At 41.4% G+C, this 26,997-nt stretch overlaps 2 protein-coding genes across 5 annotated transcripts in view; one reads left to right on the top strand and one right to left on the bottom strand.

The window, feature by feature from the left end:
• The first annotated feature begins 610 nt into the window (after positions 1-610).
• OPN1SW (opsin 1, short wave sensitive) lies at positions 611-18,000 on the top strand. The gene is made up of 7 exons (XM_001091869.5): positions 611-2,757; positions 3,041-3,209; positions 3,534-3,699; positions 4,320-4,559; positions 5,538-9,600; positions 12,478-12,566; positions 12,879-18,000. The coding sequence occupies exons 1-5, from the start codon at positions 2,403-2,405 to the stop codon at positions 5,655-5,657; spliced, it is 1,050 nt and encodes a 349-aa protein (XP_001091869.1). The 5' UTR covers positions 611-2,402; the 3' UTR covers positions 5,658-9,600; positions 12,478-12,566; positions 12,879-18,000.
• Positions 6,754-26,997, bottom strand: part of CALU (calumenin) — a 33,616-nt gene continuing 13,372 nt past the window's right edge. For 2 of the 4 annotated variants that reach the window (NM_001260801.1, XM_077994760.1), the window contains 5 exon segments: positions 6,754-9,153; positions 10,547-10,746; positions 19,230-19,290; positions 20,010-20,176; positions 24,675-24,868. In NM_001260801.1, the coding sequence (NP_001247730.1) occupies positions 9,049-9,153; positions 10,547-10,746; positions 19,230-19,290; positions 20,010-20,176; positions 24,675-24,868 (727 nt within the window). In that variant the 3' untranslated portion in view covers positions 6,754-9,048. 4 annotated transcript variants of the gene reach the window in all.

The raw sequence follows: 26,997 nt of genomic DNA, 5'->3' as shown, positions 1-26,997 counted from the left end.
TCCATTCTTTATTCATTTTAAATTTCATTTTTTTATGCTCTGCTTTTTAGTATCTCCCCCTATTTATTTTAGATTTGATTCACTCTTTCAGCTTCTCAAGGCGAAAGTTTAAATTTTAAACATTTATTTTCCAGTATAAATACTTAAAGCTATAAATTTTTCTCTAAGTACTGCTTTAGCTGCCTCCTTCAATTTCCAATACTTTTTTTTATTGTTATTTAGCTCAAATTCTTTCAAATTTTCCTTATGATTTCTCTTTTGACTCACAAGGTATTTAGATGTATATTGCTTATTCATAAGCGTTTGGGAATTTTCCAGATATCTTTGTGTTATTGATCTATCTGTAAATTCACTGATCCCTTCTTCTGCTGTCCAATCTGCTGTTCAGCCATCCAGTGAATTCTTCATTGGACATGTTGTAGTTTTCAGTTCTGGAATTTCCATTTGGTTATTTTTATTTTTCCCATTCTTCTGTTGAGATCCATTAACTCACAATGATCATCTTTTTCCTTTCAGTTCTTGAATATATTTATATCACTGTTTAAAGATTTTTCGGCTGGTGCCAACTTCTTGGGTCATCTCAGGTTCTGCTTCTACTGACTGCTTTTTCTTTTGGCTATGAGTCATATTTTCCTCTGGGTTTTTTTTTCTTTCATATGCCTTATAATTTTTCATTGTATATTAGACATTGTAGATAGTGAACTTTAGAGACTGGATTATCTTCCATTGAGGAGTGTTGATTTTTGTTCTAATAAGCAGTTAACTTACTAGTTGATCACCTTGAACCTGCTGAGGCTTGGTTTTATCTTTTGCTAGTGTGAGTTAGCTTTGGCTTTGCCCTTACTCTCAGAACAAATATTTAGTCCTGGGATGTAGATTTTAGCTCTATGGTGTGCCTTTTGGGAGTTTTAAGTGGAAAGCCCTAAGTGTTTACCCAGACCCTCTGACTTGGGATTCAAATTCAAACTCTACAGTCAAAATCTGTGTAGCTCTTTCAGACCTCCAGTGGTTGTCTTTTACTGGGCTCTTGGAAATTCCTCCATCCAGTTTAGCAGTCAGCCTGTGATTTGAGGGGAGTTTATATGCAGATTTAAAGACTTCGCCTTCTGTGGCTTCCTTCATTCCAGGAAATCTACCTTCAGGTGTTCTGGAGCCCCAAACTGTCTTCTGTCCTCTGACTCTTCAAGCCAAAAAAGGCTGGGGCTTTCTGCTCAAGTTCTAGCTATCCTGTGCCATTTTTACTCAGGAGTACACTCAGGGAAAAAACAACAAAAACAAAAAAACCCAAAAAACAATGTAGACGTTTCTTTTCATTGAAGAGTTGAGTTCCTTTCAGTTTCTGCCTGCTTTGGATACTTTAGGTGTTTTCAAAAAGTTGTTTTCATATTGTGTCCAGTTTACAATGCCTAAGGGTGCATTCATCTAATAAACCTTTCTGCCATTACTGGACCGTCCTTTCACTTTTTAACTTATTTATACCTAAAGCGTGTCACATTTAACTCATCTATATATTTATGATCTGCTGAGGTGGAAAAGATTCATTCATAAAGCCTAAAGTGTAGTACTGAGTACAAGTGCAGGTGGAACTTGTCACTGGGGTGGGCTGCACAGAAGAGGTCTTTGTGAGGTAGGCTGTGAGGGCTAGGTAAGACTTCAGTGAACAGACAGGAGGAAGACTGTGGTGACTCGTTGAGCTGAAGGTAGGGGTGGGCATGAACATGGCGTGAGGACAGTGAACAGACCCGCCTCCCTGGCTGGAGGTCTGAGTAGGAAAGGCACACTCTTTGAGTAGATTCAACACAAAGAAATGGAGGCAGCCTGGCTCAGGGATGCCCTAGACCTCTAGGCATTGTCAAGTTGCCTAAGTCCTGTTCCATCAAGGCTGTTTACTGATGTGCTTCCAGGGCACTCCCCACTCCCAGCCCTTTCCTCCAGCCCGAGGCTGGTTCCCAGCCTCTCAGGAGAATTAAAATGGGCACCTTCCACAAAGGGGCAGATGAGGTGAGGAAAACTTAACCGATACAGTTGTGCCAGAAGCCAAAACAAAAGGCGTGCCCTTTCTATAGCCCCATTAAAAGAACAGCAAAAAGGTGGAAGCATCTTCAGTGAATATGGGTCAGCACCTCCCAGACCTCAGGGAGTTCACTTCTATTCATTCCAGCACCCAGCATTGCATATCCAGATTATTTGAGCCCAATCTTTTATCCTCTGAAGAACACAATCAGCTTTGGGGCCACAAAAGGTTTAGGTAGTGGTTTAGCGATTTCTAATCCCAAACTTTGTCCTTGGGAGGTTTAGGATTAGTATTGATCATTCACAGAGCCCAAGTGTTTTCAGAGGAGGGGTTTTCTGGGGTAGAAGGATCACCTATAAGAGGACTCAGAGGGGGGTGTGGGGCATCCATGAGAAAGATGTCAGAGGAAGAGGAATTTTATCTGTTCAAAAATATCTCTTCAGTGAAGCCGTGGGATGGGCCTCAGTACCACATTGCCCCTGTCTGGGCCTTCTACCTCCAGGCAGCTTTCATGGGCACTGTCTTCCTTGCAGGGTTTCCACTCAATGCCATGGTGCTGGTGGCCACAGTGCGCTACAAAAAGTTGCGGCAGCCCCTCAATTACATTCTGGTCAACGTGTCCTTTGGAGGCTTCCTCCTCTGCATCTTCTCTGTCTTCCCTGTCTTTGTCAACAGCTGTAAAGGATACTTCGTCTTTGGTCGCCATGTTTGTGCTTTCGAGGCCTTCCTGGGCACTGTAGCAGGTACTGCAGGGGAAAAGGGGTTACGGGAAGGCAAAGGTTGCTACTCCACTGGAGGGGGTCCTTAAAGAGGAGTCTGGGGGAAATGAATCTGGTGCTTTTTAAAATACTGGGGTACAAAGCAACCCAGACTACAAGTTTGGCCAAAATAGGATGTTTGTGTCTTCACTCCAAATGTCAGTCCAGTCCTGTCTCTCTGTGCTTGCTCCACCCAATCTGTCTGCCACTCTGCCAGCCAGACTGGGTGGGGCCCTGTCTACCCCATTATCCTCACATTTCACCACAGGTCTGGTGACAGGCTGGTCACTGGCCTTCCTGGCCTTTGAGCGCTACATTGTCATCTGTAAGCCCTTCGGCAACTTCCGCTTCAGCTCCAAGCATGCACTGACGGTGGTCCTGGCTACCTGGACCATTGGTATTGGCGTCTCCATCCCACCCTTCTTTGGCTGGAGCCGGTGAGAGTGCAGGGCAGCGATGCTGACTTAATTAGCTCAGGTTGATGTGGGTGGAAAGAGAGCTTGGGTATAACTATTTAATCTTTGACCTCTACTTTTTAAAGAGTTGTAGTATGAGGTGAAAGGGCAGTGGGAGACGAGTGCTAGCGTTTACTCTGCAGTTGGAATTGCTGTAGCTTCTCCCAGTCAGGACAGAAAACCCCACTGCTTGAAGCCTTTGGGCAGTCTCTGGGTTCTAAGTGGAGAACACAATCCAGGCATCTCAGCTCCCACTGCACTAACTCTTGTGGAGAGTCCAGTGAGCAAGTGTTTGGTCCTTTGCAGGTTCATCCCCGAGGGCTTGCAGTGTTCCTGTGGCCCTGACTGGTACACCGTGGGCACCAAATACCGCAGCGAGTCCTATACGTGGTTCCTCTTCATCTTCTGCTTCATTGTGCCTCTCTCCCTCATCTGCTTCTCCTACACTCAGCTGCTGAGGGCCCTGAAAGCTGTGAGTGGCATTTGATAGTCAGGGAGGAATGGGTTTGGGGCTCCACATGAGGAGTGCTCTGGAACATAAGATGCCTAGAAATGTCCATAGCCAGAGAGGGTATCTAAAAGCAGCAAAGGAAGTGTGAGGAGGGAGAATGATGGAGATCCAAAGGAACTAGGCCAGGAGATGGGGCAGAAAAGAGGCATTCAGAGTGGACTTCCCCTCCCCCATCCCACAGAAAAGTATCCAGAGGCCGGGCACAGTGACTTAACACCTATCATCCCAGCACTTTGGGAGGCCGAGGCAGGCGGGTCACCTGAGGTCAGTAGTTCCAGACCAGCCTGGCCTACATCGTAAAACGCTAAAATGCAAAAATTAGCTGGGTGCAGTGGCATGCGCTTTTAACCCCAGCTACTCAGGAGGCTCAGACAAAAGAATCACTTGAACCCGGGAGGTGGAGGTTCAGTGAGCTGAGATCGTACCACTGCAACTCCAGCCTGGGCAACAGAGCAAGACTCCAGTCTCAAAAAAATAAAATAAAATAAAATAATAAAATAAAAAATTAAAAAAATTAAAAAAAAAAAAAGCATCCAGAGGGCCAGGAAAAAGAGGGATGTGATGCTCTGTCTTCACCCCAGGTTGCAGCTCAGCAGCAGGAGTCAGCTACGACCCAGAAGGCTGAACGGGAGGTGAGCCGCATGGTGGTTGTGATGGTAGGATCCTTCTGTGTCTGCTACGTGCCCTATGCAGCCTTTGCCATGTACATGGTCAACAACCGTAACCATGGGCTGGACTTACGGCTTGTCACCATTCCTGCATTCTTCTCCAAGAGTGCTTGCATCTACAATCCCATCATCTACTGCTTCATGAATAAGCAGGTAAAGCTCTCTATTCACATTCCTGTGGTCCAGAAGACCCTGGCTCTTCTTGACTTTTAACTCGGAGCACCCTGGACTCTACTCAGGTTTCTAGGAGTAGACGAGGGAAGCCACAAAACCCCTGAGGAGGTTGGGAAGCCCTTGGTAAGCACAGGGAGGAAGGCATGGTTATCAAGATGAGAAAATAGAACCCCAGAGGAAAAGAACTTGAGTCAGGAAAACGAAGTTGCTCCAAAGAACAGGATGAGCGAAAGCACTTTATTGAAAAACTCGTGCAGCAAACCACTATGGCACATGTTTACCTATGTAACAAACCTGCACATCCTGCACATATATCCTGGAACTTAAAAAAAAAAAAAGATTCCTCTGAATTTCCAGTCCTTTCATTTAATAAGTTCTTAATCATTTCCCTTCCAACTTTTAGCCTGCATGAGCATGTGTGAAGCACAGAAATCGTACCACATGCATAAATCTCTAAAATATCTTATCATCTGAAGGTACTGGGGGATTGCCTATCCCCTATCCTGAAATCTGAGGTAATAAACACCAAACACCAAACCCTAAGTGGCAAAAACCCTACTTTCAGATGGTATTGTTTCCTCAATCCCAGAGGTAGACTCAAAAATAATTTGAAACCTCCCTGGATAGAACAGAATTGGCAGTCCTTTCCAGCTGGGAGCACCTGCTAGTAATGGAGGGGCCTCTGTTGGCAGTGCTTTTATGAAGCAGGATGGTTTGTGAATTTACGAACAGTGAGGTCTCAGACTTGACCAGAGTATTTAGGATTACCATAGACCCTGGAGTTGTTCTAGACTGGAATCTAGATAGTTTTGACGACGGGGAAGATAGATTCAGAACCATGTAAGGGCATTCTGGTACAAAGCATTGTGCAAGGCTTTGGTGATACACAGAATGAGGTCTTTTTTCCCATACTTCCTTGTCTGCCAAGGCTATCTCCAATTGTGCCTTTCTCTCCAGTTCCAAGCTCACATCATGAAGATGGTGTGTGGGAAGGCCATGACAGACGAATCCGACATAAGCAGCTCCCAGAAAACAGAAGTTTCTACTGTCTCGTCTAGCCAAGTTGGCCCCAACTGAGGACCCAATATTGGCCTGTTTGCAACAACTAGAATTAAATTTTAAGTAAGTTTCTATTGTCTCTGTCAGAAACCAAACTACTAAAAACACAAAAAAGATGGTAAGAGGAGTGATGGCAGTTTGGGGAGTCAATTTTTCATTTTCTTACTATTGCCTTCTTGCCTACAAAGCTACTGTTTCCACTGGGTCTATTTCAGACCACAAAAAGGCCATTTCAACAACCATCAGTTTCTACTCCTAAGTGGCACCATTCACAGCACTTGGAGAACTGATTTTTACATACAAGGCAACTAAAAAGGAATATGGCTTTAAGTTTTCAGTGTATGGATACTTTCCTTTTTAGTAACTTTTTTTTTTTTCCCTGCTGGGGACCCATTCTGAGATGACATATACTGAATTAGAACAAACTTAAGAAAACACCTTAGAAATGGGAAAGACATAAAGAAAAAAACCCCCCAAAAACAAAAAACCTTAGTGGTCCCAAATATGTTTGAAAGAACTTCTGGATAACTGCTACAGCTTTGGCAGGAACAGCCATGTCCACAAGCCCCTGAGCAAGCACAAATTATTCCAGGTGCTTCCTCCCCATTGCATTTGGCTAAACCTTTGTATTTGTCTTAAACTGTGTGTTTACTAAAGTTAATAGTTTAATTCTCTTGAGGTTCTCAAAATGAATTTGCATGTCTTAGTACCATTTGTAAACAATACCATAATGTTAAATAAAATTGTTTTACCTTATGCTCTATACTCTCCCTCCAGGCCCCCCAAAAAGAGCCTTTTTGAAATAAAAATCAAGATAAACGTGTGTGCACATTCAGAATCGCTTGTGTTTGGTATGAGATAATTATATAACGAGCAGCAGGTCTCTCCAGTTATACAGCCTAATGGAAGTAAAGAAAGGTCATGGCTCTGGTGAGAAGGATGCTAGAAAATACCAGAAAACAGGGAGAAAAGAATAACCATTTAGGAGAAGGCAGTGCTGTCTCTGAGTTTGGGAGAACTTCAAGGAGAGTTCCCTTTCTGACATTTTACAGCATCCATACTCCTAAGCTAGAGTTCTATTTCTTAGAAAATGAAGGTCATACATACCCCATAATGAATGTAAACAGTTTTATTTAGAAACAGATAGGTACCTGTTTGCATTGCAGAATATAAAACTTGGTTTACACTATAAAAAATAACCAATATCCAAATTCAAGAGAGCTAGCATTCACAGAACACACAATATGGGTGTGTAGCTACTGTTCACCAGCCTCAGGCTTGATTTAAACCAAAAAAAAAATCCAAAGGGATCATTCAAGATTACCGTACAATGCCTCCTGCTGTCTTAGCAGATTAAGGTTTGCTTTTCAAGTGCGTGATTTTAACATAAAGTCTGGGCTCTCTGCACCTAGTGAGGTGTGAGGCTCTCTCGCCACACAGTTCACACTCACTTAACTAAGCCAGAGTTGGTAGGTTATTAAATTATCACTGGTCTTCTTAACAGTAAAAATGGGGAATCCAGAGGGCAGGAAATTTCCATTACCCTATATTGGGGCTAAACTGAAAAGAGTATATCCATTATCAAGAGCTCAGTACAAAGGCTGGGGTGAAGTTGCATGATACCTGGCTTTTTAACCATACCAGGGAGCCCACCTCAACATGACTGTGGAAGACCAAAGGATATACCTAGGTTCAGATTATAATAAATCACCCAGCACCACCTGAATGTATTATCCACAAAGATATAGCAATAATAAAGGTTATATATACATATATTTATCTTGGTAACCTGAGGGCTAAAAACGTGGAATACGATAATTCTTCTCAAGAGGTCCATCTGTAAGAAAGGGACCCAAAAGGACAGTGTTTGTGTTGCATAAAATATGGGTGAAGTAGAGTCGGGAACAGAGGGTGGTTTCTTTAGCTCTTTCCGCATCTCTCTCTCTGATAAGGACTGAAAACCTGTTGATTCATGATAAACTTTTCCTTTTTTTTTTTTTTTTGGCAGTGGGGAGAAGGACAGAGGAAGAAATGGGGTACGATGGGTCAAAGGCAGGAAGGGTGAGCCATGGTCCTCAAACCAAAGAGCCCTCTCTGTAGGTCCTCTCATCTTTGAGTGTGAGCTCAAGCTCTCCAGCGGACACAGGAAGAGGCCTGGTAGTAAGTGGTTTGCATTGTGAGGTATGAGGATCCCTGGTAAATTCAGCAGCATGTGGTTTTTTGGAAATCAGCCCACAAGATAAGAACACTGCAACCAAATTCATAACTAATACTGCTAATTTAACTATTGTCCAAAAGAGAAAGGAAAGAAGAAAAAAATCCCCACTATATTGGGAGGTTCTAGGCTTTCCTATAAGTTATCCAAATAGTCTTTTTTTAATCTTAGGGTTTCTTAAGAGAATTCCCATTCAGTGACCATTTCTTTTGTTAAAGGCACTTTCAATGACATGATTGGAAAGGAGTGAATTTTAATTGTGGTGAAACCAAGATTAATTCCTTAGCACACCCGGGAAGAAGAGGAACTGGATTGGGGCATTTACAGTGATTTCAACAGGCAAATAATTAAGTCGTGAGCATTTCAACAGATGCATACCGAGAAAAAAATGTTTGCCCTGAAAACACTTGTATTTTTCCTTTAGTTTTACAGCTGTTTCTATCTATAGCTCTGTAAAGAGATCACATTCACTACTTGATTGATTTTCAAGACACTGGCCCTAACTCTTCCCACTACAGCTGTGCTTGACAAAATTAGCCAACAGTCAGTACTACAAGGGGAAAAAGAAAATCAATTTGGGCCAAGCTTTCTTAGAGCAAAGGGATCTTTCCTTGCCCAGGTAATGGCAGGTTCAGTTGCTGGACGTGTAGCAACTGAATGTAGTATGTGGCCCCTACTACCTATGAAATGTTGGACTTTTTGATAGGCAAAACTAAGTGTTCTCTCTCTAAATATAAATTGTGGAGTATATATTTTTTTCCTTTCCTCTCTTCTGCACATTTCTGATTGATCTCAGGCTTACAAAATTAGTTAAGTGAGAATTATTAAAATCATATAAGGGGTTGAGAAAGAGTAAAGAGCTAATGTTTGTCTACATGTGTGAGTTGAGGATCTTGATCCTTCATATCATACTCCCAACCAGAGAACAAATACAAAAATAAACACGCCATGTTATACATAATACAAAGTGTAAATCTACAAACACAAGTGTACTAATAAGAGTTGTTCCTCAGAAGCACGGCTTCCCTCCAGTCCCTCAGAGAGGAGGAGGAATGGGGACGGGATGGTTTTCATTACGCCTTTTCATGTCTTAAAAAGTTTGTAATAACAGTCTCAGTAGCGCAAACAATTTCATGTGAAACCAGAAGCTGTAAAAATAAATTACTTTTGAGGAAATGAGGGTTCCTCCGCAGCTCAGAACTCATCATGCCGTACTAAGGCCTCCCCAAAATCTGTGGCCTGGCTGCCAACAAATAAGTCATACTTGTCAACGATCTCCTCCTTGGTAAGCTTGCCATCCTGAAATTAGAGATAGCAATGAATTGAAGCAGAACATATTTCCCATTAAAAATTCAGAAACACTGTTATAGAAGAATCGGGGTTAATCAGGAGTTAAGATTCTCACTTCTACTAAATTAAGTGTGAACTCAGCCCTCATTCCCCCCACATACATACAAAGAGGGAAGAAAAGAGCAATTACACATCCCCTTTTTCTTTTTTTGAGACTGAGTCTCACTCTTGTTGCCCAGGCTGGAGTGCAATGGCGCAATCTCAGCTTACCGGAACCTCCACCTCCCGCGTTCAAGTGATTTTCCTGCCTCAGCCTCCCGAGTAGCTGGGATTACAGGCATGCACCACCATGCCCAGCTAATTTTGTATTTTTAGTAGAGACGGGGTTTCTCCATGTTTGTCAGACTGGTCTCGAACTCCCAACCTCAGGTGATCTGCCTGCTTCAGCCTCCCAAAGTGCTGGGATTACAGGCGTGAGCCATCGTGCCAGGCCCATTAAACATTTCTTTTATCAAGAAAGTTAAAAGTGAAAGGGTGGAAAGAATATAACACAACAACTCAATGCTAGAAATAAAGCCTTCATGAGGAGAAAACTCTCCCTTTAGAGAAAAATATGGAACATCTCCTAGACCGGGATGACTACATGCATTTCCTTTTCTCATACATCTCAGGACACAACACCTGGCTACTAAAGTGACTTTGAGCAAGAACTTAAAGCAGATCAACACTTAAAAAGGCTCTAAGATAAAAAACTGAATTTGAAATTGAAGACTAGCCTAGACAAAAGTATACTCAGAACACTAAAAATCTCCATTTTTAGACTGATTTTCAGCTTACTCCAAGCAGGGCATTCAAATCTCCGACACAGGTGACTGGGCTTAGGGACACTACTTTGAACAAAATACCTCAGATAACTAATTGATCAAGGACAATTTGAACAGGCTCCAAAGAAAAGCTGATTTATAGCCTACACAAAGGACCCAATTAAAAAAAAAGGCATATTTGATTTAAGAAGGAAACAACCAGCTTTGAGTAGAAAGAATGGGCCTGTGACAGGTAAAGGAACAAATGAAGTAACAAAGCAAAAAAAAAAAAAAAAAAAAAATTCCTGGGGATCTAAATATACGTGATGATGCATGCTGGGCACAGGCTACACACAAAGGCTCTTTTCTCAAGCCAGATTTCCTACAATGCTATCAGCACTGGGCAAAGGGATTTCTAAAATGAGATCAGATAGCTAGTGCTGCCCTGAAAGGTTTTAATCACCAGATTCAGATAGTTGGCTGACTTAAGACTAATTAAGACCCTAAATGCTCTTTGCACCTTAACATAAACTGTTTAGGTGATCCCCTAGAAGCATACTTCAATCAAGGATAGATTGTGTGGGCCTGGCCAGACTTACCTTGTTTTGGTCTGATTCATAGACCAGGTGCCTGGCTTCTGCCTCTGCATGATCATAGTCTGAGGGAAGGATCCAGTCTTTGGTCTCTTCCTTGTCCATCTTTCCATCACGGTTCTTATCCCGAAACTCAACAAACTGCTCTCGCTCTGTCTTTACCCATTCTGGCTCATCAGTATTCCCATCATGGCTGTACATGTCACCTGGGCACACAGACATACATACAAAAGAAGGGTTTGTCTTTTCCCAAAAACTGCCTCATGCTAATCTGGCCTAACCCTTTTTCCTCATCCATTTGTTTGGAACCCAACGGCAGCTGCGAGGGTATTTTAGGCCAGAGAGACTTTAGAAAGCAAGGTATTTTCCTGAGGCTTAATTACTTATCTTGCAACAAGAATATTTCCAGCTGCTGATTTTAAGTCACATGAGAGCAAGGAGTCCTTATACCTTAATAAATGCAGAAATAAGAGGAGAGAACTACCATCAAGAAAGATTTAGAATCGTTCCCTACATTTCATTTCACCCTAAGGTAGCTAATTAAACTAGACCACTTGTTTTAGAAAGGTGTAGCCCAATTACTACAAAGAGTCCATTATACCAGTGGCCTTCAGCTGGGACAAGCATGCCCCTGGGGAAACAGGAACACTGTCAAGGAGTACATTGAGAAAGGTCAGTCAAGAGAGAATCAAATTCCAGATACTCAGTTCCACATATAGTTTTTTCCAAAAATTGATCTTCATAAGAATGTACCTCTGGCCATCATGGTTTTTTCCCCATCTCCCCCCTTTCACAACTGCCCTTGTCCCACTTTATAAAAGAAAGGCATATTTTCATCCATTTTGAAACTACAGCGTAAAAAGCTCCAAGATAATGAAAAAGAAACAATTAGAAATACCAGTGTCTTGCCGGGCATGGTGGCTCACACCTGTAATCCCAGCATTTTGGGAGGCCGAGGCAGGCAGATCACCTGAGGTCAGGAGTTTGAGACCAGCCTGGCCAAAACGGCAAAAACCCCATCTCTACTAAAAACACAAAAATTAGCTGAGCATGGTGGTGCATGCCTGTAGTCCCAGCTACTCGAGAAGCTGAGGCAGGAGAATCACTTGAACCCAAGAGGCAGAGGTTACAGAGAGTCAAGATCATATCACTGCATTCTAGCCTGGGCGACACAGCATGACTCCGTCTCAAAAAAAAAGAAAAAAGAAAAGAAAAAGAAAAAGAAATACTAGTGTCAGTCTTCAGAATGCAAATGTCTGAAAAAAATGAATAAATTCTTCTGCATGTCAAAAGGTTTTAAATTATTTGCTTAAAAAAAACACAAAAAAACAAACCAAAAAAAACCTTGAAAAATGGCCTGAGTTTTAGCTAAGGGATCATTAAACATAATTTTTGGGCCGGATGCAGTGGCTCACGCCTGTAATCCCAGCACTTCGGGAGGCTGAGGCGGGTGGATCACTTGAGATCAGGAGTTTGAGACCAGCATGGCCAACATGGTGAAACCCCATCCATACTAAAAATAAAAAATAAAATTAGCTGGGTGTGGTGGCCCACGCCTGTAATCCCCAGCTACTGGGGAGGCTGAGGCAGGAGAATAGTTTGAACCTGGGAGGCAGAGGTTGCAGTGAGCCAAGATCATGCCTCTGCACTCCAGCCTGGGTGACGGAGCGAGACTCCACCTTAAAACAAACAAAAAAACCCCATAATTTTTGATGATATATTACATGATTTCTGGCATGTAACTCAAAAGGAGTTCCAAGAACTAAGCGACATTGCTATGACAAAACTTCCATTTCCATCAACTTATTTACTAATGTAAACAAGGTCTGTTAGTACTTCCTCTAAAAATAAAAATTAGGAATTGATGCTGAATCCCGTTTCACTCTAGCGATAAGTAATTGTCACCCGTGGATATGAAACTATTTGGAAAAAAAAAGTGTCAAAGAAATGCATTTAAAAAATATGTAAACATAAAACATTTGCAATACATGTTATTTTGTTCAATTGTGTATTAATAATTGTAATAGTAACTTTTTTTTTTTTTTTTTGAGACGGAGTCTCGCGCTGTCACCCAGTCTGGAGTGCAGTGGCCGGATCTCAGCTCACTGCAAGCTCCGCCTCCTGGGTTCACGCTATTCTCCTGCCTCAGCCTCCCGAGTAGCTGGGACTACAGGTGCCCGCCACCTCGCCCGGCTAGTTTTTTGTATTTTTTAGTAGAGACGGGGTTTCACCGTGTTAACCAGGATGGTCTCGATCTCCCGACCTCGTGATCCGCCCGTCTTGGCCTCCCAAAGTGCTGGGATTACAGGCTTGAGCCACCGCGCCCGGCCTGTAATAGTAACTTAACCCAGAAGACTCTAAAACCACTTAAGAGCCAAATCTCAGAAAACCATTTTCCATATTTCAACTTACATACACAATATTCTTGCAAATAAGAATGTCAAAATGACTAAGGCTTTCAAGACAAAATATGTCAGAATATAATTCTGTTGAGGAAGTAAACTGCAAATGTATCTAATAGAAGGCTGACTCGTGAGCCTGAGATCAGCCTGGGCAACATGGCAAAACACCTACAAGAAATACAAAAATGGCCGGGCGCGGTGGCTCAAGCCTGTAATCCCAGCACTTTGGGAGGCCGAGATGGGCGGATCACGAGGTCAGGAGATCAAGACCATCCTGGGTAACACAGTGAAACCCCGTCTCTACTAAAAATACAAAAACTTAGCTGGGCGAGGTGGCAGGCGCCTGTAGTCCCAGCTACTCGGGAGGCTGAGGCAGGAGAATGGCGTGAACCCGGGAGGCGGAGCTTGCAGTGAGCTGAGATCCGGCCACTGCACTCCAGCCTGGGTGACAGAGCGAGACTCTGTCTCAAAAAAAAAAAAAAAAAAAAAAAAGAAATACAAAAATTAGCCAGGCATGGTAGCGCACACCTACAGTCCCAGCTACTTGGGAGGCTGAGGCAGGAGGATGGCTTGAGCCTGGGAGGTCGAGGCTGCAGTGAACCATGATCACGCCACTGCATTCCAGCCTAGGCGACAGAGCAAGACCCTGTCTCAAAAAGAAAAAGAAAAAAAAGAAGTAGGAGGCCAGGTGGCTGACATGTATAATCCCTGCACTTTGGGAGGCCAAGGCAGGTAGAGCTCTTGAGCCCAGGATTTCCAGACCAGGCTGGGCAATGTAGGGAGACCCATGTCTACAATAATAATAATAACAAAAATTAGCTGGGTGTGGTGATGCTCTTCTGTGGTCCCAACTGAGGTGAGAGGATCACTCGATCTCCCCACCTTGGAAATCAAGGCTGCTGTGATTGGGCCACTGCACACCAACATGGGCAAGAGAATGAGACTCTTGTCTTTAAAAAAGAAGAAGAAATAGGAAGAGTGTAAAATGTCCAAGTTGGTGAACAGTTTATTCATTTATTTTTTCAAGACAATACCATGTGGTGACTGATAAGTAGTATAAATATCCCCAAATCCCTATAAATTTAAACAAAAAAAAGGGCAATTGGCTGGGCGCGGTGGCTCAAGCCTGTAATCCCAGCACTTTGGGAGGCCAAGACGGGCGGAACACGAGGTCAGGAGATCGAGACCATCCTGGTTAACACAGTGAAACCCCGTCTCTACTAAAAAAAATACAAAAAACTAGCCGGGCGAGGTGGCGCCTGTAGTCCCAGCTACTCGGGAGGCTGAGGCAGGAGAATGGCGTAAACCCGGGAGGCAGAGCTTGCAGTGAGCAGAGATCTGGCCACTGCACTCCAGCCTGGGCCACAGAGTGAGACTCCGTCTCAAAAAAAAAAAAAAAAAAAAAAGGGCCATTAAGTGATGGTCACATTGCTGCTTACCAAACACCATAACTTTAAAAAAAAATACAGTACCAAAGAAACATTTCCTTTTTAACTATTAAGAAATGTAAAAAATTAGCACTTTGGGAGGTCGAGACGGGCAGACCACGAGGTCAGGAGATCAAGACCATCCTGGCTAACACGGTGAAACCCTGTCTCTACTAAAAAATACAAAACTAGCTGGGCGAGGTGGCGTGTGCCTATAGTCCCAGCTACTCGGGAGGCTGAGGCAGGAGAATGGCATAAACCCGGGAGGTGGAGCTTGCAGTGAGCTGAGATCCGGCGACTGCACCACTCCAGCCTGGGCAACAGAGCGAGACTCCATCTCAAAAAAAAAAAAAAAAAAAAAAAAAGAAAAGAAAATAAATGTAAAAAATTACGGATATTTTCTTATATACCCACAATGCCACTTTCATATTTTACAAAATCAATTCCTTGGTATCATCTAATACCCAGACTGAATTTAAATTTCCTGATTATCTTTTTAAAGTTGGCGTGTTCAAATTATAGAAGTTGCTACGGTATTTTGTATTTAAATTTTATAGATTTCTTTCAGAATTACTTTCAAAATATCAACGCTTATCACCAACAGAGATTATTCTTTTTCTCTTTTGAGACAGGGTCTTGCTCTGTTGCCCAGGTTGGAGTGCACTGGTGCAATAACGGTGCACTGCAACCTCAAACCCTCAGGCTCAAGTGATCCTCCTGAGTTGCTGGGACTACAGGCACACACCACCATGTCCGGCTATTTTTTTTTTTTTTTTTGTATTTTTTGTAGAGACAGGGTTGCGCCATGTTGTCCAGGCTGGTCTCAAACTCCTGGGCTCAGGTGATTCACCTGCCTTAGCTTCCCAAAGTTCTCGGATTACAGGAATGAGCTACAGCATCCGGCCCAACAGAGGCTATTCTTTATAACTGTTTAAATTTCTTAATTAAATATTTCAGATGCCAGCTTTAAAACACAAAGGGAAAGCTGTTGGTCAAATTCTGTCAGGAGTTATGTAAGTAAACAAGTCTGAAAATGCTTGAGTTATATGACATCTAAGTTAAGTGTAACTGCATTGCATGTAAGGTATGGGAAAACACCTAAAGAGAAGTCTAAATAGTTCCTGCAAGTTCTAAGCAAAGGTATTTAGTCAGTGCTGCCACTTTCCTGACCTTGAGTGTTAAGGGTAGAAGTACTCCTCTGTCTTAACCTCACAAGAGAAGTTCCTCAAAGCGGGACTTGCCAATTTTTTCCCATGCTACAGCACATTCAGAAAATGTAGTATTTGTATGGTCTACTGGACCAGGTCCCTGCCCGAGCTGTCCTGAAGGCCAAGAAGACTTACTCACAGGATACGGATTAGAAAGTTCTGAATTAGGAAATAGATACATGCTTAAAAGAGATGGTTTTAAAGGAAGTTAGAATACACAATACACTACAATGTAAGTGCATTTTAAAGCTAGGTGACTAAAGATGACAAACTATTTTAATTTCTATTTTTATTTATTTTATTTTATATTTTGAGACAGAGTCTTGCTCTGTGGCCCAGGCTGGAGTGCACTGGCGCGATCTTGGCTCACCGCAACCTCCGCCTCCCGGGTTCAAGCCATTCTCCTGCCTCAGCCTCCTGAGTAGCTGGGATTACAGGCACATGCCACCACACCTGGCTAATTTTTATATTATTAGTAGAGACAGGGTTTCACCATGTTGGTCAGGCTGGTCTCTAACTCCTGACCTTGTGATCTGCCCACCTCAGCTTCTCAAAGTGTTAGGATTACAGGCATGAGCCACCATGCTTGGCCGAATTTCTATTTTTAAAAGATTCAGTCTATTTGATGATTTGAAGGGATTATTAATTTTCTTGGGTTGATATTACCTTTAAAAAAATGTTTTTAGAAACACATATACATTTTAGACATATATACCTAAATGTTTACAGATGAAATGAGATAATGATTGGGATTTACTTCAAAGTAAGAAGGAAGCAAGGAAGTAGATGTGGCTGAGAAAAAAACTGGCTGTAAGTTGGCTGTTGTTGAGGTTAGGCATGGGTACATGGGGATTCATTATACTATTCTAATTTTGGGGCAGGTGCGGTGGCTCACATTTGTAATCCCAGCACTTTGGGAGGCTGAGGCGGTCAGATTACTTGAAGTCAGGAGTTCAAGATCACCCTGGCCAACGTGGTGAAACCCCACCTCTATTAAAAATACAAAAATTAGCCAGGTATGCTGGTGCATGCCTGTAATCCCAACTACTCAGGAGGCTGAGGCACAAGAATCACCTGAACCTGGGAGGCAGAGGTTGTAGTGAGTGGAGATCACGCCACACCACTGCACTCCAGCCTGGGCGACACAGCAAGACTGTCTCAAAAAAAAAAAAAAAATCGTGTATGTCTGCAATGCTCTATAATAGATTTTAAAAATAAAAATAATTATCAGCGTAACTTTGGGTGGTTTTTTTTCTTTTCTTCTTTCCCTATGTTTCCACAGGCACTGATGGGGGCTTCTTTTCAATGCTAAATTTATGAGGCGAAGAACTTTGTTTCTTCATGATCTCCTTCAACAGGGCACTAGAAGTTGAAAGATAACTGTTTGGGAGAATTTTAGGTTTACAAAGCCCAGCACCCCAGATGTAAAAGTATTTGCATTAGTTACTGACTTGTACAAAAAAAAAAAAGCATACATGCACAAGGTAGCTTTGGTAGCTTCAAAATATAACTCCTCTGTCCATGAATCTATATGACACACAGGGAGACAGAAATATCTCCTTATTTGGCCTCAATGCTTGATAAGTGACGTAGTTAACAGTTATACAAATTCCTCTCCTTGGGAGGTTCAAAAGAGTTCCTCAGTTTTAGCAATGGCAATGAAATGGCAAAAGCCAAGAATAAAAAGATAAATCATTTAAAAGTAGAAAACCCTATAAACATCAACCTGGGCTCAGTAAATGCACCTAGGCATTTATCCACTGTCCTGATAAACTTCTCCAAAAAAAACCAACAAAACAAAAAAAACGTTTAGGGAAACACCCTATCCTATCTTCTGTTGCTCATCCTTCTTTAAGAAAAGTTCAAAGTACGTCACTGAACCTAAGAAAAGAAAGGTGAACAGTCAAGGAGTAATTCAATTGGAGTAACTGACTTGCTCCACACAGTTTAATGACAGGTGACAGAGGTAAGGATTAAGTCTTCCTTTCAGGCTTAAAATAAACATTTCAGATAACTATCAGAGGTCTAAAAACAAACGGGTTTATCTGAAACACAAAACCCATGGTGTGCTAGAATAAGTTATTCCCGATAAGTATGTGAAATATTAAAATATCTAATATCTTTCTAAACAAAGTATTTGTAACAATGACATTTGTAGTAACAGTCTTATACTTTCCATCTTTACTCACTTTTTTAAAGAGATGGAGTCTCGCTATGTTGCTCAGGCTGGAGTACAGTTGCTATCCACAGGCACAACCTCATTACTAATTAGCACAGTTCTGACCTGCTCCGATTCTGTCCTAGGCTGGTTCACCCGTCCTTAGGCAACCTGGTGATCCCCTGCTCCCAGGAGGTCACCATATTGATGATGAACTTGTGACTACAGTCCAGAACTGTTGGACTCAAGTGATCCCCCTGCCTCAGCCTCCCAAGTAACTGGGTATGCCACCACACTCAGCTCCTTTACTCATTTTAATTTCTGTCACAGTAATTGGGAAACAATTTGCTCAACTACTTGGTAAGAAAGACAGCTTTTTTTTTTCTTTTTAAGCAATGAGAATATCTTAAAATTAGTCTGATGATAATAAAACAGAGCTTTACTTGGGAGAAATTAGCCTTGAAGGTGTGACATCCAAAACAATTTTTTTAAGAAAAATTAGACACTAAAAAGGGAAATGTCAAAAGGGAGAAACTTAAAAAACAAAAGTAAAGTAGTCAGAGAATCAGACAGAAAATATGAACAGAACACAGTAAAAAGGAATGGCTATGAGAGGGATTAGCACCTCCCCGTCATTTATTTATCCATCTCTTAATCCATTCTCTATCTCCTTTCCCTGGGTTTCCCTACGTCAGTCTGGGCTCCCTGGGTTTCCCTATGTCAGTCTGGGCTCCCTGCAACTCTTTACCATCAGTTTCATTGAGCATGCAGGATATGCTATATCTGTGCTGTTGAGGATGGTAGCCACAGGTGCTTAATGAGCACTTGAAATGTGGCTGGGATGTGCTATAAGTATTTAAAAAACCCTCAATAATTTATATTAAGTGGAAATTACAGTATTAGAATTTCAACACACTGTTGAAATTTCATCTGTTTCTTTTTACTTTTTGATGTGGCTATTAGAAAAGTTAAAATTACATATGGGGCTCACATTTATATGTTGATTAGGCAGTATGGCTATGGACACTTTATCACAACCCACTATCACACTGGTCTGGTTAATGATCTGGTGACAGCTAATGAGCTAGTGAGAATTGACCCTTGGGGTAAATTGTTTCTATGGGCAAATACATCTTTCTTTTTTTTTGAGACAGAGTTTCACTCTTGTCGCCCAGGTTGAGTGCAATGGTGTGTTCTCGGCTCACTACAACCTCTGCCTCTTGGGTTCAAGCAATTCTTCTGCCTCAGCCTCCTGAGTAGCTGGAATTACAGGCGCCCGCCACCACACCCAGCTAATTTTTTTGTATTTTTAGTAGAGACAGGGTTTCACCATGTTGACCAGGCTGGACTTGAACTCCAGACCTCAGGTGATCCGCTCGCCTCAGCCTCCCAAAGTGTTGGGATTACAGGCGTGAGCGACTGCGCCTGGCCAGCAAATACATCTTCCAAAGCTTCTCAGTTTTTCTAAGAAAAACATTAGAAGCAGAGACTTACCAATATACTCTTCTAGATCAATGAAACCATCAGCATTCTTATCTATATCTTCCATTGTTTCCTAAACAGGAAAGAAGAAGAAGAGACTATTAAGTTAGTCTCTGAATTTGCCAGAAGAAAGTAAAGTATCTAGTTTAGGCAAACATTTATTATTCATTAAACATACACATACATATATGTATGTATGTAGGTACGTATGTGTGTCTGTATGGTTAAAACCATTTCTAGCCAGGAAATGGTAAAACATGAGCAATTTCTTATGCTTCAATCTAGAACAACTGAGCCTTCCTGGCAGAACATTGACACTGCTTAATGACAAACTATCCCATCCCGCCCATGGTGATCTACCTGGTAGCCTTAGTCATGCGAAAGTCACACTAACAGGAGATGTGACCAGTGATTATGTGTACAGCTATAGATAGTCTATGTTATTAGTAACTGCCTTCTGTGAGAGTTCTTTAGTATCACTGTTATTACTTGATGTCTGACTATCATGGGATATTTTAAATAATAGGATTTCCCCCATTCTTACAATATGGAGCTGCCAATGAAATGGCAAAATATATTATATGATAGAGGTATTAGCATACTAAACAGAATGCCCAAGGCACCTTGATCAAGGTCACAGAAAAACAGTGACAGACCTTGGATTCTGAATTTGGCCAGTACTTATATAGCATATCACTCTGCCAAATACACAGGAAAGGCTAAAGGGGAAAGATAGAATAAGCCACAAAAAGAGGAACTGAGTCCCTGTTCAGAATCCTTGTTCTCACCCACCTGCACTACTATATCTTTCATGTAGTCATACTCCTCAGGGTGCAGGAAAGCTGTGAACTCCTCCTTTGTGGCAATGAGGTCTCCATCCTTGTCTGCCATTTTAAACCTCCGCTCATCTCTAACCATCATCTGTTTATAGTTAAATCCATCATCAGGGTCTGGATCATCTAGAAAACAAAAATTTAGGTCAAATCTTAAAAGGCTTTCAGAAAACATGAAAATGTGTGAGGTGGGAAATCAACTTCCAATAAAGATAAACCATGCAATGAAGAAATAACTGATTACACAGGTAAAACTGCAGCAGTACAAAGACACTTAGTCTTGGGCTACAGCTCCAGTATTGGGATGTCAGAGTCAGCTCCAAGTTCACATGGAACTCTGGCTCCTGAACTATGTAACTCACTGTTATGCTTCACTATTGGTATTAAGGCTGCTAGAAGGCTTGAATTTTCTAGTTACATCTGGAAGGCAGTGGTGGCTCTCAAGTCCCACACTGTCTGAGTTTTAACTCTACCATTTTCTAGCTGTTTGGCCTGTGCCTTTGTCTCTTTTATCTGTAAAATGGAGATAGCAATGGTGCCAGCTTCACAGGATTGTTATAAGGTTTAAATGAGAAAATATATCTAAGTGCTTAGAAACAATGCCTGGCACATAGTTGGCTTTCAATAAATGTCAGTTATTGCTATTTTTATTAAACATTAGGATCCCATTAAGAAGATAGAAACCAAAGGCCTTCTACCTCATATAATGGACACTTGGATTCAAGCAATAGAATGCCACCGCTTTGAAGGTCATGTTCTTTTTTTTTCAGTCAACGCAGAAATCTACCAAGAGTTACAGGTATTGTTCACCCCCATTTAAGTGAAATTCCAGAAAATGCAAACGAATTTAAAGTCACAGAAAATAGATGAGTGATTGCCTATGGACAGGGGAATGGGGAGGATGAGGATTACCAAAGGACATGAGGAAATGTTGGGGGGATAATGGATATGCTCATTATCGTGATTGCAGTGGTGGTTTCACTGGTAAATACATACGTCAACACCCATCAATTGTGCACTTAAATACATACAGTTCACTTTATGCCAATAATGACTTGACAAAGGCATACAAAAAAAAAACCCCTTAGATTACAACCAAATTGAATTTGGAATTACCCATCTGTTATGACATCGAGCTACACAAGCAGCAGTTACCTAGTCTCTATATAAGAATATAGAAAAGTAAAATTTAGTTTTTTGTTTTGTTTTGTTTTGTTTTTTGAGATGGAGTCTTACTCTGTCGCCCAGGCTGGAGAGCAGTGGTGCAAACTCGGCTCACTGTAAGCCCCGCCTTCAGGGTTCACGCCATTCTCCTGCTTGAGCCTCCTGAGTAGCTGGGATTACAGGCGCCCACCACCACGCCTGGCAATTCTTTTGTATTTTTAGTAGAGACGGGGTTTCACTGTGCTAGCCAGGATGGTCTCAATCTCCTGACCTTGTGATCCACCGGCCTCAACCTCCCAAAGTGCTGGGATTACAGGCGTGAGCCACTGCGCCTGGCCGAAATTAAGCTTTTTAAGCTGAAAAGATGTGGAGTTAACTGCAGAAAAGTAATAAAATTTTTTTCCAATCTGAGTTCCTGTATAAACCGAATTAAAATAACAGACATGAAAATTTTTTGGTGAAGATATTTTAAAAAATAAAAGACACCACATTAATGTTAAGAAATTGTTGTTCCTGCAACATTGATTACATAACAAGGATATGACACTGGTTTTATAAAAAAGACCCACAGGGCCCCTTTAAGAATAACATCATTACTGCTGACCTTTGAGACTGTTCAATCTTTCCACACTGTAAGCACAGTTTAAAGAAACAAAGACAAAACTACTGTACTATTTTGAGAGTTGAGCATTTTGAAGCTTCATTCTTTATTGAGTATCAAAAATTCAGTAAGACAGTTTAATGAATCATAAGGCTTTGGGATCCTGTACGTACGTACACACACACACACACACACACACACACACACACACACACACACACACACACACTCTCTCTCTCTCTCTCTCTCTCTCTCTCTCTCAAAGCCATAATAGGTTGAGATGGAGAACATAAGGCAAACAAGCCTTTCTCAGATACTAAGGTGTCTCTTCTAAACAGTTTCAGTACGATGTAACATAAATAAGAAACATAACAAGACAACATACTTTAAGACTAAATTCTTACATAAGTGCTCTCTTCCCTTGGGGTAAAACATGTTGACTGGACTCAAATAGCCTAATAGCAACATGCACATACATACATAAGGATGGAAATAGGAAGATACATTTTTTTTTTTTTAAATTTATAGTCAGGACCTTGTTCTGTGGCCCAGGCTGGAGTGCAGTGCAGTCATAGCTCAATGCAGTCTTGGACTCCTGGGCTCAAGCAATCCTCCTGCTTCGGCCTCCCAAGTAGCTAGGACTACTGACAAGTACTACTACTCCTGGCTACTTTTTGATATATATATATTTTTTGTAAAGATGGGGCCTAGCTTTGTTGCCCTGGCTGGTCTTGAATTCCTGGACTCAAGCAACCTTTCTGCCTTGGCCTCCCAAAGTGCTAGGATTATAGGCAGAAGCTGCTGTGCCTGGCCAGAACTTTATTTTTAATGACAAAACCTATATTCCTATAGCTCTGCTTGGAATGCCGTATTTATCCTAAGCACCAGTTCTGGCCCTAGCTGGCCTGTATACAGCTTTAGGTAGGCTCTTGATCTAGTTTTGCTATAGGCAGGGTAGATCTCAGTATTTCATATTTTACTTGTGGCAGAGACAGTGTTAACCTTTCTCTCATGGATATTGGATTCATTGAGACAGATTTTAACTAAGAGCTACGATGATTTATACCTGAACTCCAAATTGAATCAAGAACACCCAGTAACAAATACTCCTCCTCACTTCTCTAAGCCAACTCATGACCCCCTCAGTGCTGTCCACCCTCATGCCTCTGGGGAAAGATGCCTTATAAAGACATTGCTTCTCCAGACAGTGCTTCAGCTTATGCAGTCTCAGGCAGCAGAAATACCCATTACGTTGAATCATCTGCCCTGTGAGGCAACAGAGCTCTCAACAGATTTTTATGCACATAATCATACACAGCGCTGAAGAATCATTCTGGGCAGCGAGTGAGTGTCTAGGTCAGAGCTGAGATTTATTTACACAACATTTTGTTTAGATCACCAATAGCCTACTCTTTGCTTTATATTTATCATTAATTCCAAATAAATCAGGAAGGTGTTGGGTCTCAGCCAGAACAAGAAGCAGGATGCCTCTCCATCTGTGCTGTTTAATACATGTGTTCTTAATTGGGTGAAGGATATGTTTGGTTCTTGGCTAAGTGTCAAGCATTGAGAGAGAGTGCCACTTTAGTCTTAGGAAAGAGAACAAGCCTGACACAGAAATAAAAGTCTCTTCACCAGAAATGCATGCAGTCCTGTAATTAACGCAGACAGCTGGCTATCTGTGGGGAAACAGATCCATTATACACTCACTGTTAGTCAGTGGCAGAGAACGCTTGCTTTAACCCAGAAGGTTGCCTAATTTCCAGGATTAAAATGGAGAAAGTACCATTTATATTAATACGTTCTGGTCTTAAACTGTAACCATGTACAACAGAGGAATTTCACGAATAAAAACACCCTGGGTCATCAACTCAGTAAGACTCACTGCCTAGTATTCAGCAGCAGGCAAGTGTTACAAGTAAAAGAAAATTACTAACAGGTGGCCCAAGCATACAAGCTATCAAATCAACAAAAAGCAATCAAATTAACATTTATTTGCCTTAAAGCATTTGCAAAGCAGGCTGATAAACTCATGTGCCAGAGAAAACAAATGGGAAATTTTCATTTCCAAACTTCAGTAAGCAGACATACTGAAATAGTTGAATTTTATCAAGGAAAGCTATTTTATTAAGGAAAGACTTCTCACCAGTCATAAAGAAATCTAATTTGGTTTGAATTTTAGGTACAACACTTTATTGGGACCATGTCAAGAGACATCTCAAAGCCCCTTGCTTTGCACTGTTGGAACTATGTAGCCTTATAGTGTCTTTTTTCTTTTTTTGACAGGTCTTGCTCTGTCCCCAAGGCTGGAGCGCAGCAGTGCAATCATGGCTTGCAGCTGCCTCAACCTCCTGGGCTTAAGTGATCCTCCCACCTCAGCCTCCTGAGTATCTAGGACAGGCATGTGCCACCATGCTTGGCTAACTTAAATTTAATTTTTTTTTTTTTGGTAGACACAGGGTCTCCCTATGTTGCCCAGACTGATCTCAAACTCCTGGGCCCAGGCAATTGTCTCGCCTCAGCATCCCAAAGTGCTTATAGGCGTGAGCTATCGGCACCCGGCCCAACGTATTCTTTTAAATGAATCTACTCCAAAAATTGTCTCTATGAGGGATGACATAAAGAAAAAATGGTAAAATATATGTAAAATGCTAAAAATGTAGAAGATACCAGACTTCAGAAAACGACAATTAAACATATGTAAAAATACATAATATACAAATTTAAAATTAATAAAGGGAATCAGCTTAGCACTGAATTAAAGTATTTAAGATAAGCTTCCTTTCCTTTACTGTGTGACCCATTTGTTTCTTTGACTCAAGACCATGGTCTCTGCCAGGCTGACATCTTGCCCCTTACCCAGGTAAGTGCCATAAGTCACGTTTCTGTACTCATCCCAGGAGATTAAGCCGTCTTGGTTCATATCAAACTCCTGCCACTGGTTTTCAACATTGTCATATATGTATTTCTTCTGGGCGTGCTTAATCCAGGATTTCAGCTCCCCCTCCGTCACAAACCCATCTTTATCCGCGTCTATTTTATCTACAATCATTCTACAAGACAAAACAGTTACGTTTCAAGGTGCCAGCTCCACAAGGCTTTTTCCCCCAGATAGTAGGGACCTACCTAAAACGTAGCCGTAGGTGGCATTTTTATACTCCTCCCAGGAAACGAGGCCGTCCTCATTGAGGTCATGCCCCTTCCACTGTCGCTCTACATCCTCGTAAATCCAGCGCTTTTGTGCAAATTTAATCCAGTCTTTGAGCTCATCCACAGTGACAAACCCGTCCTTGTCGCCATCTATTTTACTTACAATCTTTCTGTAGAAAATGCAGAGAAATCCAGCAAAAGGTTAAAAAGACACAGAACTCTGGACTTAGCCAGGTGTGTGCCCAGGGCTAATGCACAGAAATAAAAAATTGTCTCCAAAACAAAACTGCCAGGCCAGCAACTGAAAAAAATGGTCCATTACTGGTCTGTAACAAGCCACGTGAATAAGGTCAACACAGTCAAGGCTGGTGCACTTGGATCCAAAAGCAAACTCAGCCTATCTGTTTAGAGGTAGATTTCAGCCTATGGTTAGAATTCAGGAGTGAATATCCACTCCTATCCAAGTTCTCCACTCTTTGTATCAAACAACATGTAAAACTATGTTTTTCCTTTTTTCATTTGTATTTTTTCTAGTGAAGATGTGGCTGAACTTTATTTTTCTTTATTGCTTACAGAAGAGAAACTCCAATTCTTGGTAAATAATCATGGTTTTCTAAAAATTCATAATATTTACATCAGACTTTAAAAATTTAGCTGCTTTTAGAAAAAGTAACATTTTTGATAAAAATAAGAAGATATCAAAAAAGTTCTGGGATCATTTATATCTCAAGGCAAGACTATTTTTAAAAAACATAAAAAGACAGGAAGATGCGTATCTAAAAAATGGCTAGCAGCTTTTAAATACTATGTTGAACTGGATTTTTACATGAAAACAGAGAACTCTGATGAAATGATGTGGTAAGAATATATATCTGATTATGAGAATGTTAATAAGCTGAGAGGGTTAGTATGTAGATCATAAAGCAAAACCACAAAGCTAAAGGATCAGTAGCTTTATGAAGCTTTGTAAGTGTCCTTCTTCCAGATCTGTCATCTTTATGGATTTAAAAATATGGGCATGATATGAAAACTTCTGTTTAAAGGTGCAATCACTTAACTACAGAGGCAAAATCATCCTATGTAATGTTACCCAAGTAAGCAGCTCAGTTTGGAATATGAAGTTGAAGTCAAAACTTCCAACAGAAGCGAAATCTTGGTACACTCCTATGCTCTATTATTTGTAGGACTGAAAAGATCGTCAGTTGGTAGCAAATAATGTCTTTCCCCAGTTTGTGTTCATTTCATGAATACAACATAGGAAAGTGATCAGAATTGAAGAGCACTAGTGACACTATGAAAAGAGACTCATCTTGATGCAGATAGGGTGTTAGATACAACTATTACTTAAATCCTATAAGTAACCACCTATAAGGATTGAAAAGATTGTCACTTGGTAGCAAATAATGTCTTTCCCCAGTTTGTGTTCATTTCATGAAAAAACATAGGAGAGTGATCAGAACTGAAGAGCACTAGTGACACTATGAAAAGAGACTCATCTTGATACAGATAGGGGGTTAGATACAACTATTACTTAAATCCTATAAGTAACTAGCATTTTCCTTCAGAGAATGTGTAATCTTGCTCCAAAATGTTAACAGGAAAGGTAAACCAGTAAGAAGTTATCTCTGGCCTGGTACTCACGCCTGTAATCTCAGCACTTTGGGAGGCCAAGATGGGCAGATCACCTGGCGGGAGGTGAGGAATTTGAGACCAGCCTGGCCAACATGGTGAAACCCAGTCTCTACTAAAAACACAAAAATTAGCTGGGCATGGTGGCGCATGCCTATAATCTCAGCTATTCAGGAGGCTGAGGCAGGAGAATCTCTTGAACCTGGGAGGCCGTGGTTGCAATAAGCTGAGATTGCACCACTGCATTCCAGCCTGGGAGACAGAGCGAGACCCCGTCTCAATTAAAAAAAAAAAAGTTATCTCTTATAAATATCCTCTTCTATCTACATAGACATAAGGACAATTTTTGTTGTTATAACTTTAGTCCTGTAGAATTTTAACACTTGTTCACAGATGAAGCTAT

This window comes from Macaca mulatta, chromosome 3 (genome assembly GCF_049350105.2).
Source record: "Macaca mulatta isolate MMU2019108-1 chromosome 3, T2T-MMU8v2.0, whole genome shotgun sequence".
NCBI classification, from domain to species: Eukaryota; Metazoa; Chordata; class Mammalia; order Primates; family Cercopithecidae; genus Macaca; species Macaca mulatta.
Note: the sequence above shows the minus strand (reverse complement) of the source record. Positions and strands in the feature narration are given on the sequence as shown.

Coding starts and splice junctions, on each gene's coding strand:
- OPN1SW (XM_001091869.5), top strand. CDS start 2,403: ATGAGAAAGATGTCAGAGGAAGAGGAATTTTATCTGTTCAAAAATATC. Junction 2,758..3,040: donor CTTCCTGGGCACTGTAGCAG/GTACTGCAGGGG, acceptor ATTTCACCACAG/GTCTGGTGACAGGCTGGTCA. Junction 4,560..5,537: donor ACTGCTTCATGAATAAGCAG/GTAAAGCTCTCT, acceptor CTTTCTCTCCAG/TTCCAAGCTCACATCATGAA.